At 33.4% G+C, this 20515-nt stretch overlaps 1 protein-coding gene across 1 annotated transcript in view; it reads right to left on the minus strand.

The window, feature by feature from the left end:
* The window catches only part of BRCA2 (BRCA2 DNA repair associated), a gene marked incomplete at both ends in the record, with an annotated part of 57726 nt that overhangs the window by 35726 nt on the left and 1485 nt on the right, over positions 1–20515 (minus strand). Inside the window, 9 exons of the mRNA XM_084235487.1 lie at positions 282–5174; positions 6859–7977; positions 8795–8906; positions 9117–9166; positions 14142–14253; positions 14446–14486; positions 14579–14628; positions 15297–15405; positions 19157–19399. Coding sequence (XP_084091613.1) covers positions 282–5174; positions 6859–7977; positions 8795–8906; positions 9117–9166; positions 14142–14253; positions 14446–14486; positions 14579–14628; positions 15297–15405; positions 19157–19399 — 6729 coding nt within the window. The remainder of the gene's footprint in view (positions 1–281; positions 5175–6858; positions 7978–8794; positions 8907–9116; positions 9167–14141; positions 14254–14445; positions 14487–14578; positions 14629–15296; positions 15406–19156; positions 19400–20515) is intronic.

The following is a 20515-nucleotide window of genomic DNA, read 5'->3' on the forward strand; positions in this document are numbered from 1 at the left end:
TACAGTTAACAAGTATGCAGGTTATACGAAATGTCACCTTTTCCAGAGAAACTCAAACTTTTAATAGTAATTTCTCAATTATATCAGTAACCTTTAAAAAACTAAGAACCTCAAAACACTATGGTAGTGCACAGAAATTGAGTTATATCATATTCCCACTAAACTACACATAAAGTCTGAAAAAATATACTTAGTTTACAAGACTAATTGTTATAAGGCAGTATGCCAGGACTGCTAAGGAAAACCGACTGGCAAACCCAAAAGAAAAGTAAGATACTTACCAACTGAGCCAAATGAGTCTCCCCTTCTTTTCCCAATTCTCGAATTTAATAAAACTGCTTCCTTGTTTTTTTGGCATGAAAAAAGTGAGTGTTTGGCATGACTTAGTTCAGAATCTGTCAAGTCACCATCTTCCATAAAAGCTTTGGCAATCTCTACCGCTTCTCTATCAAAATAGTTTTCTGGATGTTTGGAGTAAGTAGAACAAGCTTCTTTATTTGCTTTCATCGGGAGATTAGATAAAGTTTCAGTTTTACCAATTTCCATTTCTGTTTTTGCAGGTAAAGCTTGTTCTTTTCCCAAAAGCTGGTGGTTCCCAACAAGTGATACTTTGGTTCCTATTAACAACTGTTGTTTGTCTTGCTTAAACTGAGAGACATATGGAGAAACTTTAATAGAGTGATTATTTTCTGAAGAATCACATTCAATAGTACAGTTATTTGATACTTTAAGTTCTATATTGTAGGTGTTTTCCATTTTCAAGTTTACAGAGTGCTTTGGGGTACTCTTATCAATATGGGGGAGAGGAAGTATCTCTGATGCATCTTGTTTAGATGGAGGTGAATGCTGAAGAATATATTTGGTTCTGATTAAATCAAATTCCTCTAACATTCCCTTAACTTTGTTTAAGGCACTTTCAGAAACTGAAACCTGTTTTCCACTTGCTGTACTAAATCCAGAGAAAGCAGGTAATTCTGAAGGAGTATATACCATAGCATTTTTTTCCTTTGTGAGTTTATCTGAATGTTCATTTTTGTAAGATACTTTGGAAAAGTGTGGATTGGTATTATCTTCTATCTTAGAGAACACCTGTCTTGCCTTTTGTAGTGCAGCATCTGATAATTGTACAGATTTTCCACTTGCTGTGCTAAAAATCCCACATGTATTTGCAGCAGAGACTGTTTTGGGAAGCTTTTCCATATTAAATTTACATGTATCAAAAGTTTTCATATTAATCTGACATGGTGTTTTTCCAGAAACATTCTCTGATCCAGACATACTTTGCTCATTTTGTAACATTTGTTCACTTTGAATGTCAGGAGAAACTTGTGAATGCATACTATATTCTTTACCATCCTGAGAGTTGGGAATACTATCCTCTGAATCATTCAATGCCTTCTGATAACCTGACACAATTTTTGCTTGGCAAGTGCCCGATTTATTCTTAATACTTTGCTTATTTACCGCACTGCAATTACTCAATGTTTTGCCTAATGTCAATCTTTCTCTTCTTGCTTCATGTGAAACAAAGTCTAATTTAGCACTTGTACAGAATGCAGGTGGCCCTTCCTCAAAGTTATCTGAATCATATATGGACAATTTATTGGCTGTATTTTTATTTTTGCATGGTGAAGATTTACTCACAGGTTTCTGAACACAAATATCTTCAGTTTGTGGGCATGTGTTTTCTCCTCTTATGGTAGCTGTTACTTCAGAAGAACTAGTGTTTTTTCTGTCTTTGACATCCTTGACTTTTGGTTCAATATCAGATTTATTAATTTTATTTTTTGAGAGCTTTTCTGATTTATCATATATATCATTAGAATGACAAAAATCAGAATGATACCCACAGCTGTCAGATGTGCTTCTGTTACTTAAATAAGTTGTATGTCGTTTTGGAGAGAAATGACTTTCATCATTTTCAATGAAGATATTATTTGAACTATTTCCATTTGAAGGATTTTCTACATAATCCTCGGGATATTCTTTTAAACACATAATATTGGTAACATTTATTTTTTCTGGTTTATTGAATTCTCCTCTAAGCCATTTTTTTGCTTCAAATAGTGATGCCTGACTCACAGAAATTTTTTTACCATGTCCAGTGCAAAATGCAAAAGCTGAATTTCCAATGGCTGAAGTTGATTGATTTGTATAAGTTATAGGACTTTTTGCTGTTTCTTTTTCTTTATTTTCAGGTACTTTAACATTTAGAGAGATACTATTTGATATTTTGTTATTTCCAGTTTGTCTATATAAATTATCATTTAAAAGTCTGGGTAGCATGACAATCTGATTAGAAACAATTTTTTTCTCTTCTAGAGATTGCTGCATTTCTTCATACTTTGGAACGGTTATTTCACCTGTCTCACATGTTAATTCAAGCCCTTCTTTACATACCACTCTGTCCTTTAGTATCTTTGTTCTTTGATGACTAACATTATTGATTTTACTACTACTGCTCTGTTTTTCTTCGTCAAAAATATGTCTCACTTTGTCCAAAGAGTCCTTTGCAATTTTTACTTTTTTCCCACTAGCAGTATGGAAACACAACATAGTAGAGTTTTTGATCTTTTCAATTTCATATTCTGGTAGTTGCTGGAGAGTCAGTAATTGATTTTCAGCACCAATGGGGTCACTTTCTTTCAATATTTTATCTTTAACCATATCTGTTTCTTCATGACTTGAAATGTCTACTTTGTTCATGTCAAAAAATAATTCAGAATTCATGGAGTCTGAAAAGCTGTTCAACTCTTTTTCTGTACATTTTTCATGAAAGAAATTTACAACTTTATTTAGTGACTCTTTGGATATTTTGATATTTTTCCCACTTGCAGTCTGAAAGGATAAATCAAAAGTGTCAAAATATTTTATATTTTGCCCCATCTTATTAGCAGTTAACACTTCTTTATTTGAAGCATTAACATGAAATGTTTCTTCAGCTTTCACAACTTCCAAACAAGTTAAATCTGATAAACCTTCTTTAATTAGAGTGTTTCCCTCTTTCATAAACTGGCTGGATAATTTTTCGCATATGTTGTGATCAATAAACGGCAAGCCATTTTTCTCTCCCTGAATACAAGCTGTATCATTTTTACTTGAATCATTGTCATCAGTTTCTACTAAGTTACAGATGTTTCTGCTCGCACCAGTAAATCTATTATCTTCATTTTCTTTACTGCTTTTGTAATCTTCAGTCTTTTCTTCAACAAAAAGGCCAGTAGTTATCTCAGTATTATTTTGTAATATTATTTGGCATTTATTATTTTTCTCATTGTTATAATTTTCTATCTTACACATTGAAACAACAGAATCAATACATTTACTTGAAGTGAAATTTCCTGGACCTACTTCTGCAGAAGTTTCCTCACTACTATTCTCAATGTCACTGAATAGTTTCATGGCTTTTTGCAGGGCTTCACTAGAAACATTCAGTTTTGTTCCAAGAGCAGAATAAAAGCCACTAAACTCCACTTCATTTTTATCCGCTAAATAGACAGTATTTTTGTTGCAGTTGGTTTTCAATAAGCAAGCAAACTTTTGCTTACCTCCAACTTTATCCTCAAATTTGTTGTTTACCTGACAGGTCATTGGGGCATTAACTGTGAGCTGCAGATGAGGATCTTTCCATTCCTCTGGATTGGGATTCAAGATAGTGATCTGTTTTTCAGGCATTTCTAATGGCTTATTCTGTGGTATGTGCCTTGGCTTCTTAAACTGTGTAAATTCAAACTGACTTCCTGATTCTTCCAATATAGTTGAAAGTTCAGTTATTTCTGCCTTTTGGCTAGGTGTTAAATTATGGTTTGAATAAAGATCTTGATTTAAAGGTAAAACTGGAGACGTGTGATTATTTTCACTATCAGAAACGAACACATTACTCTGTACATACCCATAAACAATATTAGTTGACAGTAAATCAAGTGCGTGAGGTTTGCTTTGTTTCTTTTGATTACCTAATAAGGGATTTATAGTCTCAACATAAGGTAAGTTAGTAGGATGCTGTTCTTCAATATCTTTGAAGAGCATTTTACTTTTCTTAAGATTGTGTTCAGAGAGTTTTATCTCTTTATTAGAAGCTGTTTTGAAGCCATTTCCAAAATTATGATTTGAAATTGGATCTGAGAGTCCGGCCCCTTTATTCATGTAATCATTATTCATACTTGATTTTACATCTATATTCAAGGAGATGTCAGACTTCAAATCTTGAACTAGACTCATATTGAATTGTTGCTTTACAGTGTTTCTGTTCTCTCTAAGATTATGGACTGCATTTGATGAATCAAAATCTCTTGTAATCAACACCTGCATTGCTTGCTTGTCATCTATATCTGTACCTATCATATTAGAGCTCTTGAGAATGCGTTCTTTTACATGACTGAGGGCTGCCTCATGAAATTCTTTACTATTTTCTAAAACAGGAATATTCCCTTCACTAGATGGAACTAAGTTATTCTCATTGCCTGGGAAAAGTTCTTCAGAATTTGGACTGACAGTTATTTTTGAAACTAAAGCAGTATCTTCTTGGCCTTTTTGGGTTACTGTGGGATTGTGAATTTGGCTGAAATGTTCCTTCACAGAAGGTGATAAGAACTCAGCTTTTTTAGAGCTTTCATTTAAAATACATATTTCTTGATTCTTTTTAATGGAAATACATTTGGTTAACTCAAAACCAGCTTCACCATTCTTACATGTTAATTTCTTTGACATTTTGTATGATTCTTTTGCTCTAGAAGTCTCAACTGGGTTTGACAGAGGAACTTTGGAGCTAGGAGTTAAAATGGTGGTATTATCATGGCCATATAAAAAGCTTTCCTGGGGTTGAAAGTGAATATTACTACATTCCACTTCTGGATATGGATTTTCATGGTGACAAGCTGCAGGCAAGACCTTTTCTTTTACATCTGAAATTCTTTGGCATTTTGGATCATCTTCATAATGTCTTTCCAGAAAGCTTGAAAGACAATTAGTTTCTGTAGTTATAAATGACTGTGATTTTTCCTTATTAATTTTTAGATCTTTATAATCAAGTTCTTGAAATATTTTATTAGGCGAAATGCTTTCATTATTGGAGCATTTTCTCAGATTTGTCCCCAAAAAACTGGTTAAGGACCACTTTGGTTCTTCAGAATTAGTCTGTAAACTGTTTTTTTTGATGGAATAATGCAATGAACCTAAAGAAGAAGATACAAAGTAATAAAAGTACCGTCAACCACTTACTAAATATTTTCACTAAATTAAAAAGGTAGTGTCTAAAATGAGAATTACATGAAAAGCAAAAAGTAAATGTTGAATATCAGATTTAAAACAGCACTATAAATATTCTCTACTTTGAAGTGATTACATTTTCCAACCAAAGATAAGTAGAAACCAGTATTTTTTGTAATATGTATCAACTCAATCAAAATTAGTACATAGTTCAAGAAAGCAGACAGCTACCATAATTAAGATTCAAAATACTTTCATGGCAAAGTAAAACTGGAGTGAATCCATAACTAATATTTGTATAACAGGAGACAGAAAAGCAGAGAAGAGGAAAGGATGAGAATACCAAACATTTCCTTTAGTTAATTCAATCTTTCATATGCGGGGGGAGGAATCAACTTTCAAAAATAAGATCTACATATGAAAAATTACCTAATCTCAAATAGAAAGCAAATGGGTCCAACTGCTCTATTCAATTAATTTTACTGACCATGTAAATTTCTTACTAAAAAGTCAAACTAATCTCGTTTTACCAAATCAGTGACAATGTTAGCTGTTTCATTAGTTATTAATTCTGAAATATACATCAAACATTTTTCTTTAGAAATTAACTGAATTCTCAGTTTCTCTGTAGTCCAGTTCTACCTATTATTCAAAGATATTACCATCTACTGAAATCCTCCTATAAGGAGGTAAAACAAATCATCTTTTTATTTATTTATTTATTTATTTTTATTTTTTTTTTTAATAGAGGCATGTTTTATTTATTTATTTGTTTGTTTATTTATACAAGCACTGGGTACAGTCAGAAGCGCGGGAGGGTGAGAGAATTCACCAGAGCCAGAGCGGGGAGCAGAGCAGGCAGACTGACGAAGTACACTGCTGAGGGGAGCAGCGGGCATGGCAGGAGAGGTCTGCGCGCCATGTGGGACCCTCGCCCAGTGGCCGGGGATCGAACTGGCGCTGCAGAGGCCGCGTGCAGCTTCGCAACCCAGCGCTCAACCGCTGTGCCACCAGGGAGGCCCCAAATCATCTTTTTAAACATACATTTTAGCTACTGATAAATTATTGCTCAAAGTAAATATGAGTTTCACTGTACATGAAGAGTGATATAGTAGTAACTCTAAACAATTTATAACTAATTAAGAAAGCGGTATTAAAAAACTCACTACTATGTTTTAGGACTGGCTTACATTAATTTTAGTTAGCAATTAACATTTTCCTCTTTTTAAAATGTTTTAGAGAAAATAAAAAGTAAATACCATAGCATATTTTACAGAATTGTTCAATTTGCATATAATGAACACTTAAAATTAAAGCAGGCATTAAGAAGCTAAGTTCTTGATGTTTTTTTCAGCACATGCTCTGTCAAAGGTGATGGTTACATATAACTATGCGAACTAATCCAATGAGTGTCAGTGCTGTAATTCTGAACACTGGTAACCAAAGACCTAAACAGTAATTATGTACTTTGCCTGACATTGAGTACAAAATGTAGAAATTATATATTAAAAAAAAAACTATAGAAGGAAAACAGGCAGTACATTTTTAAAAGAGACTAAATATTCAAATAAGAGAACTTTTCGCCATCCTCAAAACTATATGTGTCACACACACACACACACACACACACACACACACACACACAGTTACCTGAATTAGCATTTGTAAATATAATTGGGGCTTCAGGAGGGTTTGCTTCGAATTGGGTTGAACAGTCAGTGAGTTCTGAATCTTGGTCTTCCCAAACTTTTTCTCCTTGATTAGATGTTTCATTACTTATAGCATAAATAAACTTTTTGGTTTTCTTTTTCAAAGTGGATATTAAACCTGCATTCTTCACAGCCACAGAAGTATGTTTGATAGTGGTTGGCCAGTTACTGTTATCCACTGAATTTAAACATAATGAATCTTCTTTCTGTGAGCAAATAGTATGTATTTCCAATTCACTTTCAGAGGCTTCAGGATCTTCTTTAAAGTTTGGATCAGTCATATTACTTGAGAAAACTGCACTGAATGTCTCTTCAGGTGACTTTCTTACCTTGAATATAGGCTTTTTGATATCCTGAGGTGGAGAAATTATTAGAGAAGTTTCAGATATTGTTTGCTTTACCACAGGAATGGAATCTTCATGAGACTCAAGACACTGTCCTCCATTTCTCTTACTTACCACTGTTTCCTTACTTACTATCTCTTCTGTTTTTGGCAGATTTGATATATGTGGCAAAGACTTTTCTAAAGTAATAAAATTGATACATTCCCTTTCTGTGCCTATGAGCTCTTTTTCTGAATTATTGCGGTCACTAGTAGAAATACATGGTAGGTGTATTTTCTTCATTTGGGTTCCATTTAGACCTGAGAGGGTTAGCTGAGACTGTTCAGAGGCTGAAGATGTTACAACTTCCTTAGGCATATGGCCACTTCCATTCCCAAAAGGCTTCTGGTTTGTTACATTTGAATCTAATGGAAAACTGTCATCCGGTTTTCCTTCAGGCATAAATGAGTGTTTATTTTCTTTTATTGGCTGTTTAGCTTTTCCACATTCATCAGTTTTTGTTTCATTAAAAATATTTTTCCTAGTCTTGCCAGTTTTTAATTTTTGTAGATTTCTTGTCTTATATTTAGAAATACATAATAAAAAACTATCTTCTTCAGAAACATCTGTAACTATTTCATGTATTTCATCTTCTAGAACATTTGGTGCTGATTTTTCAAAATGGTCTTTGCAGCTATTTAATTTTCCAAATGAATTCTCTAATATTTCCCCCAATCCTGTCAAAATTTAAAACAGAAGCAAATTAATAGTATTTTTGTAATAAAATCATATAACACATACTATTCTCACAACATTTTTCACAGAAACAGTATATACAAATAAGGTAATCTGGCATTTAAGGAGTTATTCTAAGTGGAAGCTATTTGTACTTTATTTTTTTGGCATCACACTTCTTCTGTCTTTTAGTAAATATTGATTCCAATGTATGCAAAAACTGTTTATTTATACCCCAGTGCCAAAAACCTTTGTCAGCTTGACACAATTAGAACTCACCCAATCTTATTATATAAACACACAATTTAATCTAAAATTTATCAAACCAAATGTTCCAAATTAATTTTGTGGTTCTGCATCAACTGAGAATAAAATCTGACTTCACATATACAGTAGTTTATGTGTGCATATCATACACATAGCCAAGCCTTCATAGCCACACAGAGATACACACATACTAAGAAAAACGCAATATTCCAATCACTGATTAGGTAACATTTGCTATATATATAGTCATCTTTACTTATAAATTAGAAATTAAGCCTTCACATTTAATTTATCTTGCCCTATTCTTCATTTCTGCAAAGTTTTGAGTAATCAGCTTTTGTTACAATAGCCATGTTGAACAGTATTTTCTTAGTATAATGTTTAAACATTTTTATCTAAATCAAGTTAGTTCTTACTCTCCATACCTTGAGATAAAACACTACAGCAGTCAAGAAAGGAGAAAAAAATGTGTTTTCTCTTTGCTGAAATAGAGGAGCAATATTTTTATAATGTCAGTTAAAAACAGTATTTCAACAAAACAGAAAGACTTACCATGACCTTTAGGTTCTCTTTGAATTTTATTTTCATTATCTGGCCCAGAAGCAATAATCCTATCATTTTTCTTCAGACTTTCATCATGGTTAGAAAAATAGCTTTTCAAAATCTGCAAAAGTATATGCGCATAATGTATTCTTGACAAAGACAACAAAGTTTCATAGAAGTCAAACAAAATCACCTAGAAACAGGTTTAGAGAGTTTTTCAAAGGCTTAGATAAATCATAAATTAAGGAATGAGAAATGTAAAATAATTCTCAAAGCATTCTAAAGTTATAAGCAATTGCAACAGCATAATCAATTTGCCATATTTACTTACAGCAGTAGCATCACTAGGAAACACAGTTGCAGATCCTTCCTCATCTCTGGCTGTAAAAAATATATTCAATTTACACTGTATTGTAGATCATATATTAAAACTAATGCAAAAAGTGTAATTTTTTGGTCAAACATCAAAAGTCATATGTTATTGGTTTCAATGACACAGTTGAAACAAATTTTTTAACCAAAGTACGGTAATTAGAAAGATGAATCAACATAATGAGCAAGCTATACTCATTTCTTCAATATCATTTTAAGAAAGTATGGTTTAGTGATCCTGATTTTAAGGTAATAATATCCACAAAGACTTGAAAAATCAAATGCAGCTGTGAGGTTGATTTAAAAGCTAAACCAGGTAAACCTTAGCATGTATTTAGACAACAATAAAGTCTATAGGCATATAATATGTTAAATGCATCTTACTTATCAATATGCTTGTACCTGTTATCATTTTATATAAACAAAAAAAGGAAGCTAAATTCCCAGATTAAAAGGAATATAAACAGAATTGAATGTGCTTTCACTAGAACACACTAAATGGAAAAAACATCCTAGCTTGAGTATAAATTAATTTGAATTTTAGCTCTGATTACAACCCAGAGTACATATATTTTATGACTCTACACATACATGTGAAAATACATACAAATACACACACAAATATAAGAAAAACAAAAGTCTGTTCATAAAACAAGCTTTGCTATGTATAGGGTTGCCAGATAAAATATGGGGTGCTCTGTTAAATCTGAATTTCAGATAAACAATGAATAATTTTTGAGTATAAATTTCACAACTATTAATGGGTTATGATTTGCAACTTGAGAAACACTGATTTAGCACATTATGTTCCCCTCTCCCAAAAAACAAAACTGTTGTTGGTGAATATTTACTTTTTCCTCCATTATTATCACATATTTATTGCCTTCCCCATAAATTATGAAGGATCTATTTGGATGCACTTTCAAATACTTGTTCATGCTGTGTTTTATCACATTTATTTATAATCATTTCTTTATTTTATTATTATTTTTTTAAAGATTTATTTATTTATACAAGAACTGGGGTACAGTCCGAGGCGCGGGAGGGTGAGAGAATTCACTAAAGACAGAGCAGGGAGCAAAACAAGCAGACAGACCGAAGACACTGCTGAGGGGGGCAGCGGTGGTCTGCTACACCATGTGGGTTTCTCCCCAGCTGGCCAGAAATCGAACCCGCACTGTAGAGGCTGCAGACAGCTGCACAGCGAGGTGCTCAACCCGCTGCGCCACCGGGGAGGCCCTAATCATTTCTTTATATTTAGATTGTTACTGTAATCTTAGAAAATTGAAAAAGGTCACTGTTTTCTTAAATACTAATTAAAAAATCTCAGCTACTGGGCCTCCCCTGGTGGCAGAGCGGTTGAGCGCTGGGTTGCGAGGCTGCCCGCAGCCTCTACAGCGCCAGTTCCATACCCAGCCATCGGCAAGGGTCCCACAAAAAATTAAAAAAAAAAAAATCTCAGCTACTAAGATTTTAAGTTGTGTGTTTTACAACAGGAAATATTCTCAATCCTGATAAGTTTATGAATTATTAATTTATTCATTGACTCATATAAACATTCTAAATGTCTAAAGAATACTAGTTGTATATTTAAAATACATTCATTTCCATGAAGACTGGTTGACTACCAACTATGTGCCAAGAAACTATGGTGAGCCTGCAGAGCTTGGAGTCAAATGGATGGGTAAATTAAACATTTCAGATAATCACACAGCTATAATTACAATTATGAAATTTATGACCTCAATTCAGTACTAGCGACAACTAGTACTGTAGAACAAATTTAGGTAGAGAGAAGTTTAATTATGCCTAATGTATCAAAATGACCAGTTAAAATTCACTACTACACCAAATACTAGCTTTTAAAAGCTTACATACATGTATAGGAAAATGGCTATTCTAGATTGGCACAGTAATAAAACATGAAGTTTGACCAGAATACCATTTGATATACTTTTGATATATCCAAATCTACACTAAATAGAATAAAATCATCCTTGTAGGGGAAACCACGGTGGGATCAGAGCAAGATCCTTGCTTTGCTCCTGAGAGGATCATCCAACAGTTTTAACAGAGGGATACTACACTCAGAGTCCCATGGTTTAGGGAAAAACTGGTATATACCTGAGACACTGGAGATCAAAACAGATTGAGAGAGAAGAAACACAAAAGAAAAATAGGTTTCACTCAATAGGAGGTGGAAGGAGTGAAAGGCCAGAGGCTGAGGTCCAGGATGGGAGAATATATCAGCAGGCTACCACTTCAGCCAGAAGACCTGGGGAGGGTAGAGTAAAATGGTATGGTGGCACACACCCCTGACTAAGGGAATGTAGGCAAACTATCTTACCTATCCTTCTCAACTATCCAAAAACATGGAGAAGAGAGTACTTCCATGTGTATTAGGTCAACATTACTCTGCTATCAAAAGCAGATAGGGACATCACCAAAACAACAACAACAAAAACACAAAAAACAAAACCCTATGAACACAGATGCAAAAATCCTCAAAAAATCCTTAGCAAACTAATTCTACAACATATTAAAGTGATCATACATCATGACTAAGTGGGACTTAGTCTAATGATGCAAGGCTAGCTCTAGATAAGCAAATCGATCAATGTAATTCACCATACCAACAAAAAGAAAGATAAAAATCATATGATTATATCGATAGATGCAGAGAAAGTATTTGACAAGATTCAGGCCCTGTTTATGATTTAAAAAACTCTCCAGAAAAATAAGGGATCAATGAACTAGAAAGAAAACAAACCTATTTACAGTCAAATCAAAAAGAATTAAATACCTAGGAATAAATTTAACAAAGAAAGTGAAAAGTGAAAGACCTGTACAATGAAAACTGTAAGGCACTGTCAAAAGAAATAGCAGACACAAAAAATGGAAAGATAATACCAGTTCTTGGATTGGAAAATAACATTGTTAAAATGGCCATCTTGCTCAAAGCAAGATATAGATTCAATGCAACCCCTAGGAAATCTTCAATGGCATTCTTCAAAGACAGAGAACATACATGACTGAAATTTACATGAACAAGAAAGGGCCCCAGATAGACAAAGAAATCCTGCCAAAAAGAACCAATGTACAATATACTCAGACCTCAAATAATACCACAAAGCTCTAGTAATCAAAATAGGATGGCAGTGAAATAAAAATAGCCACACAGTTCAATGAAATAGAATTCAGAGCCAAGAAATAGGCCCATACTTACACGGACCTTACAGTTAATGTACAACAAAGGAGCCAAAGCATACAATGGAAAAAGGAAAATATCTTTAAGAAATGATGTTCAGAAAAGTGGATAATCATATTCAAAAGAATGAAACTAAACCATTCTTTCACACTATCCACAAAAAATTAACTCAAAATGTATTAGAGATTTGGATATATGATCTGAAACCATGAAAGACATAGAAGTAAGCATAGACAAATCATTTAAAACACTGACTTCAGAGATGTCTTTGGGGACTTGACTTCAATGGCAAGGGAAATAAAAAGCAAAGATAAATAAATAGGACTATATTAAATTAAAAAGCTTCTGCACAGCAAAAGAAACTACCATTAAAACAAAAAGACATCCTACTGAATGGAATGAAATATTCATATATTATATATTTGACAAGGAGCTCATATCCAAGAGCTACAAAGAGTTCATAGAACTCAACAAAAAGAAAAAAAAAACCTAAACAAAAATAGGTGACGAGCTAAACAGACTTCTCCAAAGACATAGATGGCCAACAGGCACATGAGAAAAAGCTCATCATGTTTCCTTTGCTACTTGGGCCCAGCAGAATGGTTGCTGCAAAGGGTGGTGAGAAAGGCTATTTTGTCCTCAACTAGGTAGTGACCAGAAAAAAAACACCATAATCAATTCAGAAGCATATCCATGGAGTGTTCAAGAAGCATGCCCCTCAAGCACTAAGTTGTGGAAATTTGCAATGAAGGAAATGGGCACTCCAGATGTGCACACTGACATTAGGATCAATAAAGCTGTCCAGGCAAAAGGAATAAGGAACAGTTCATACTGTATCCATGTGTGTTGTCCTATCATCATACCAAATGCAAATCAAAACCATGAGATACCACCTCACATCTGTGAGAATGGCCCATATAAAAAAAGACCAGAAACAACAAGTGCTGTTGGTGATATGAAGAAAAAGGAACCCATATACACTAGTGATGGGAATGCAGACTGGTCTTGCTTCTGTGGAAAATAATACAGAGGTTTCTCAAGGTATTAAAAATAAAGATCTGTATGATCCAGCAATTCTACTTCTAAGTATCTACCCAAAGAATGCAAAAACACAAATTTTAAAGGGATATGTGCACTCCTGTGTTTACTGCAACACTATTTAGACAAACTATGGAAAGAACCTAAGTACCTAAGGACAGATGAGTGGATTAAGAAGGTATGACAGATACACACAATGTTGTACTACTACTCAGTGACATTAAAAAAAATTAAATCTTGATATTTGTGACAACATGGTGGGGATCTGAGGGGTATATGTCAAGTGGAAATAAGTCAGAATAATAAAGACACATACCAGATTATTATATGTGGAGTAAAGAGAAACCAAACAAAGCAGACAAAACCAATCCAAATAAACCCTAGAAATCTGACTGTACAACTGAGGCTGCTAGAAGGGAAGCAAAAGGGGCATGAGGTACAATGAACTATAGTAGAGCATTATGGGAGCTTTTCTTGGTAGGTATGCTTGTTTGGTAAGATACAACTGAGGAAATGTGAACCTGTACATTTAAATCATGTATAGTGTTGTAAGTCAGTGTTATTACCTCAATAATACAAAAAAAAATCATCCTTAATTGCTCACATATTTATCAAAGACAGTATTACCTAATTTGCAATTATCTTTTCCTATTTAATAGAAGCATGAAAGACAATAATTTTTCTGTGTCCTCTACACTCTTATGTTAAATATATATAGTATTCATTTTCAAGTATTACCTATAAGCACAGTAGAGTTAAGGGTTGGTGGTGTGGCTAAAGAACTTGACCAAGACATATCAGGATCCACCTCAGCTCCTAGACTTTCAGAAATACGTTTTATTGTTTGACCCTGGAGATTAAAAAAAAAAAATAAGTTTATTTCACAGAAATGCATTGAGGATTAAGAATTTTTTTTCACCCTTTTTTTTTTTTCATTTATCATTCATTTGCCTGAGACGGTAGGTACACATTTGTAAATCTCAGGACAAATTTTTGTCAATAACTCAATTACTAAACAATAAAAACCAGGCAGAATATTTACCTTCATTAGCTTTGGTGTATGAAATAAACTTCCACATAACACTAGGGGTAAAACAAGGGAAAAATTACTAAGTTTTATTTTTTAATGAAGTTCTGAGTATTTTAAGAATAAAAAGCCTTATTTTTAATCATACCTGACTTTTCTCTGAGTGGTGTTACATGTGTACACTGCAGAACATCAGGACTAAAACAAAACAAATCCCGCATATTAGTCAAAAGCTAAAAGAAGTGGTAAAAAGAAAAAACCCCTAATTATACTGGGGAAAAAAAAAAGGAACACAATAGTTGGTCATATTGTTAGAATTATACTACTTTGTAACATTTTTATAATAAGTCTTCAAAAAGTAAATATCTCATGAAGAATTAAATAACCACTAAATTATGTTTAAAATGCCCACTGACCTATACTACCAAAATACTAACAATGAAAACCAATGGTACTTCAACAAAAAATTAAAAAAGCCCACTGAAAGCAATGCATAAATTACTTACAAATTTCAGCTGCTAGGAACTGTATATTCTGAAATCTAAAATTATGTAAGGTGAATCTATAACAACATCATATTCTCTGTAGAAATTTCAAATATACATGTTATTTTAAATTGATATTTCAAAGGCATTGCTTTTCATCATTAATACTTTCATTACTTAAAAATTTGAGACTATACAGAAATTTGAGACTATACAGAAAATTTTCTATACAGAAAATTTTTTAAAAAACAGGTTGGTTAAAAATAAAAGATCCTCTACCAGGCTTATAGCCAAACATTAGCACAAAAATGAAAGCATTTCTATAACACAATTACTGTATGGAGGAAACTTTAAATCTTTAATGTAATAGTTTCATCATACCTTTCACTAAGACAAGAATTTAGAGCTGGACTGGTAACCTCATTAGCTTGTTCCGTTTTGGCCTTCATTGTGTGATAACTTTTACGCTTGCTATTGGTAATATCCTTTCCTGAAAAGTACAATTCAGTGGGTGATATATATGCAGTATATTATGAATTTTCACTGTCTGGAAGTTCTTAAAAACAAAAAGTTTTGTCTAAACGGGAAAGAGAATTTATGGGGAGTTCAGTCTGTTGATTCCTCTAAAAAAGGGATGTCTGTCCCCATTCAACAACCATACTCAGCATATCCTATACATAAGACACTTTGGGTAATGCAACTTATGATAGCCCTTTAACCTCAAAGAATTCATAAAATAGTGGGGGAAATTTTTTGAAATGTATACAAGTGGAATACAAAGTAGCATGTGATATGTGCTGTTATTAAGTCACACACCATAGTATGGTATCATGGAGGGTAAAAATAAAGGAAAAGGCATTCACTGAAAACTTACTAAGGTATTGAATCTGATCATATCACACTTCTGTTGAAAACATTTCAAGATCTTATTCTCAAGATCAAGACCCATAACAAAACCCCACAAGATCTTACATGATCTTACTTTTTAATTTCTACATTCTTTCACACACTATTTTTTAGCCATAGCCAAATCATTTGCATATCCTAAAAGAATGCTTTTTCACATCTATGTCTTTGTACAAGCTTTCTTTTTTTATTTCTCTCAGTATTGAACATCCTCTGAAATTATGTTCCATTTTGAAATTAACTTCTCTAGGAATCTTTAGTGGACTTTAAGGTGAGAGTGACTGCCCTTCCTCTTTCCCACAGAGTTTATCATAAACTATTCCTGTTTCCCCTATTATTAGAATGAACTCCCTGAGATGAGGATCTTGTCGTATTTATAATGTATCCTTCAACAACTACAATAATGTCCATTATTGGCTGAATCAGTAATGGAAAAGTAGGTTCTATTTAGCAATACATGAAACTTCTGTTTTTATTGAACAATTTAATTTCTAGACAATAATGCTCAGACCAGGTTTCTAGAGCTTTAAGAGGCTCAATCAAATCTAATTTATAGTTTTCTACATTCCTATCTTCTATATCACAATTTGGCATTCAAATTACTTATTATTACTCTTCAAAAGTTGCCTTTAAAGAGTTGCTTTAATTCAAATTACTTATTATTACTCTTCAAAAGTTGCCTTTAAAGAGTTGCTTTAATTGACTATAACGCTTAAGAGAAATTGTGGGGGGGGGGAAGTGGAGGGAAGATGGGGAATAAGTTGAATCAATGTTAGTAAAATTATTTGTAGCAATGTAATACACAACATTGTATCTTCATTTCTCAAGTCATAAGCAGACATACCACTAGTAAGTCAAATATATGTGTAACTTAAAAACCCCACTCCAAAACATCCAAGTCTCCAAAGAGACTTTTAGTTAAAAACTAAAAAGTAGCTAAAATTTTTGTAAATTTCACTTTTCCTCTCTTTACTTTTTACAAAAATCCTAATCACACACAAACAGGATATAGAAAAATAAACCCAATGATGAAATACAACTACACACATATTAGAAAGGCTAAAAATCCAGGAAATGCAAAATGGTATACCTACTTTGGAAGGTTTGAAGATTATAAAACTAAACATACCCTACCTATAATCAAGTAATTGTGCTCCTTTGTTTTTACCCAAATGGGCTGAAAACTTATGTCCACACAACAACCAGCATAACATGTTTACAGCAAATTTATTCACAACTGCCCAAACTTTGAAGCATCTAAGATGTCCTTCAATAGGGGAATGGATAAACTGGTACATTCATACAATACAGCATTATGCAGTGATTAAAAAAAAGACCTGAAGGTATGTAATATTGCTAAATGAAAAAAATTGCTCTGAAAAGTGTTAATTTCAACTATATGGCATTCTAGAAAAGACAAAAACTATAGCAAGCAAAAAGATCAGTGGTTGCCTAGGATTGGAGGGTAGGGAGTTGGGGGATGGGATTTTCAGGACATTGAAACTATTCGCTGAAAGTATGATACTGTAATGGTAAATATATAACATAGTTATCAAAAATCCACAAAACTGTACAAACAATGACTCTAGTGTAAACAAAGGACTTTGGTTTAAATAATGTTATCAGTAGTAGTTTAGCAAAGAAATAGAACTGCAAAAAGTAAAAAGAACCAAGCAAAAACAAGTCATACCCTAATAAACATTTCCCAAATAATGTGACCATCTCATAAATAAGCTGAAAAATGGTAAAATAAATTTATATGATTTTATGAAAAAGGATGAACTTTTGAGCAGCAGAACAGCACATTTCCTCATGGAAATTTAGGAGTAATTCTTTTAATGTATTCATTAGATGCCAGAACACAACAGAGCAGGTTAAAAAAAGCAAAATACATATTCATTTGATTCTACAAATATTTACTCAATACTCACTACATAGGCCACTTGGTATTTAAAAACATACAAGAAAATCTTTGCCCATTATCCATATTCCCTTTATATGTGCATTTTCTAGTACCATGAATTTGCTCTCTCATTAACACTTGGTGTATAATAAGTGCTTGTGCAGGTCTCCTTCATTAGAAACTAAACAAATGTGACAGGGAATACTTTCTTGAAGTAGAGAGATAAGTCAAGAGCTGATACATGATATAAATTAGCTAGACAGAAAGGTAGGAAGAACTTTTTGGGGGCAGAGAAAACAATGTGTAAAGAGTCACAGTATGGTGGTTTCAATAAACTAAAAGAAAGTCAGTATGAATGAATGGCAAATTTGAGAGTGGGTGGGAGGGGGATAATGGCAACATTTCTGTACACTATCACAAAGGACAGAGTGCCAATATTTCCAATTAATCATGTAGCACAAATAATCATATTACAATATAATAATTATGTGCAATAATTCATATTATGTTCAGTCATTCACATATTTGTAACTTGCTTGATTTAAGTATAACATAGCCTCCCTGTTTTAGGAGTATTACTCTCTAGTAAGGGGACTTAATAATACACAGTTAAAGTGTAATTTAAGGTTGAATGTGGTTCATGCCAAAAGAAGAGTACAAAATGCACAATAGGAGTTGAGAAAAAAGAGAGCATAGATAGTTTTTGGGAGAGTTAGGGAATGATTAATTTGAATTTAACTTTGAAGGACAGGTATGGATTCAGAAATCTGAAGATGGAATAGAATGATGATGTTCTAGGCAGAGGAAAAAACATGAGGAAGAACAAGTAGTTTATAGAGAAAACAGCAATTCAGATTGTTTAGAGTGTTGTGTGTCTGAAAGAGACCAATAAACAACCTAAGTCTAAAAAGTGCAGATTAGAGGTAGGCATTGAATGCCAGGCTAAAGAAATTTTATTTGGGGGCCTCCCTGGTGGCACAGGCGGTTGAGCACAGGGCTGTGAAGCTGAGCACAGTGTTGTGAAGCTGTCCACAACCTCTGCAGTGCTGGTTCAATCCCTACAGGCCTTGGAGCATCCTACACAGCAAGCAGACCCCTCCTGCCTCGCCCGTTGCTCCCCTCAGCAGTGCATTTCGTCAGTCTGCCTGTTCTGTTCCCGGCTCTGTCTCTGGTGAATCCTCTCACTCTCCCGCGTATCTGGCCTGTACCCCAGTTCTTGTATAAAATAAATCTTTTAAAAAAATTTATTTGATAGGTTGATCAGAGAAATCATCTGCAGGTTTGATCATGCTACTTTTGCTTCGCATCTTTAATTATCTCCCTTTTGCCCTTAATATGATTTATAAGGTCCTTTATAACCTGGTCTCATTCACTTTTGCTAATGTCAATTTCTAGTTTGTTTTTATCTAATGTACCATATCATATAACTTACCCAAGTCTAATCTGTATTTATCTAATTCTTTTGAAGGAGAGTGGTATAGTGGCAGATTTAGACCTTGTTCTTTGAATATGATTGGAGTTGAAGCCAACTGATAAGGTTTCCTTTGTGGTGTTTTAAATAGGCTTGGTTCATAACCGCTGATTTTATATTCAGATTCTTCTACAGGTTGAGAATTATAGGAAGGAGCTTCTGAAGAAAGTTCTTCAAACCAGTTAAGACTTATTGGTCCTAAATCTGTAAGAAAAATAAAAGTTACAACTTGGTATTAATCAGTGACACAGAAAATATCACAAACCAGTAAAGATCGCAATAGAGAAAAGGATACTTGAGATATTGAGCATGGATAACTTGTTAAGGCATATTAATTAAACAAGATCATTAATCTCTTCTTTTATGAATCTGTAGTAAGGTATAGTAAGGTATAACAAGAGTTCACAAAAGCTATAAGGAGAGAGCTTTAGCTATATTAGCTCTTCCAAAGCTTTCTATTTTAACTTCAGGATTCAGAAACAAAAATTATAATAAGAATGCATTCTATAGTTACAATACAAATGATTATTATAAAGACTATATAAGTGCATGTGAGAAATCTAGAGGTAACAGGAACACATGGGCTCACAAAAATAGAGTAAAAAGGTTCTCTGTTGTAGAGAACTGACAAAATTTCTCTTAAGACCTACCCACCCTTAAAGTAGTAGTTCTCAACATAAATGTACTCTGAGGACCATTTTAGGGGATGATTTCCCTAAGACCTTTTCAGGAGGTCCACAGGTCAAAAGTAAGGTTATTTACCTGTGTTTTACACAATGTTGATATTTTTACCATTGATGAGTGAAAATGATATCTCTGCATGAATCAGGGCAGTGGCAACAAATTATACTAACAGTTATTGTATTCTTCATTACTATGCAATTGTGAAGGAAAAAAGTCCATTTAAGAATGTTCTTGATGTAGCAGTAAAAAATCAGTTTATTAAAGCTCAACCCTTGAACATATTTATTTTTTTAATACTCTTCATGAGACAACAGAAAGCAGGCAAAAAGCATTTCTGCATATTTAAGTGCAGTTGTCTAGAAAAACACTTATATGATGAGCTGTGCACTGAATAAGCACTTTTTTTTTCATGTGACTCCAGTTTTACTAGAAAGAATGACTGAAAAAGCAAGTCATTCTCAGTGGGGTAATTTGATATTTTTCTCAAAAATGAATGAAGTGAGCCTGTTAGTGCAGGGAAACAAACAGTTTGTTGCCAGATGAAATATGAGTTTTCAAATGAGGATTATAGTTTTGTTAAAGTTTATCAAAGTCTGTGAGCTTGATGCCGTCCTAATCTTAAAACTTCTGATGAGG

The sequence above is a fragment of the Talpa europaea genome, assembly GCF_964194135.1.
Source record: "Talpa europaea genome assembly, chromosome: 6".
In the NCBI taxonomy this organism is placed as follows: Eukaryota; Metazoa; Chordata; class Mammalia; order Eulipotyphla; family Talpidae; genus Talpa; species Talpa europaea.